The following is a 416-nucleotide window of genomic DNA, read 5'->3' on the forward strand; positions in this document are numbered from 1 at the left end:
AGCTCTTAATTTGTGTAAAAGGACAAAAACAAAGAATTGTATATGAAAGGGAAATGAAAATGAGAATTCTCATTCTGGAAGATTAATTTTCAGTAATGTGATTATCTTTATCATGAGTTTATTCTCCTTTTCAGCTCCAACTGTGGGACACAGGTGGCATGGAGAGAGTAGCAAGTATAACGTCGTCTTACTACAAGTTTGCAGAGGGAGCTATTCTTGTCTTTGCCCTGGATAACCCTGACTCCTTCAACATCTTGTCTCAGCATCTCTTAGATATTGTAACATATGCTGAGAATGCAAAGATATTCCTCTGTGGAAACAAGTATGATTTAAAGAGTCAAATCCAAGTCACAGATGCAGACATGGAGAACTTTTGGTTAGTATACATGAATTACTTTTATTTAGGGGGAATTTTA

At 35.8% G+C, this 416-nt stretch overlaps 1 protein-coding gene across 1 annotated transcript in view; it reads left to right on the forward strand.

The window, feature by feature from the left end:
• The window catches only part of LOC119592015 (ras-related protein Rab-4B-like), a gene marked incomplete at its 3' end in the record, with an annotated part of 19421 nt that extends 19045 nt beyond the window's left edge, over positions 1-376 (forward strand). Inside the window, 1 exon segment of the mRNA XM_037940795.1 lies at positions 135-376. Within this exon segment, the coding sequence (XP_037796723.1) occupies positions 135-376 (242 nt within the window).
• Between the last annotated feature and the right edge of the window lie 40 nt (positions 377-416).

This window comes from Penaeus monodon, chromosome 29, assembly GCF_015228065.2.
Source record: "Penaeus monodon isolate SGIC_2016 chromosome 29, NSTDA_Pmon_1, whole genome shotgun sequence".
Classification (NCBI taxonomy): domain Eukaryota; kingdom Metazoa; phylum Arthropoda; class Malacostraca; order Decapoda; family Penaeidae; genus Penaeus; species Penaeus monodon.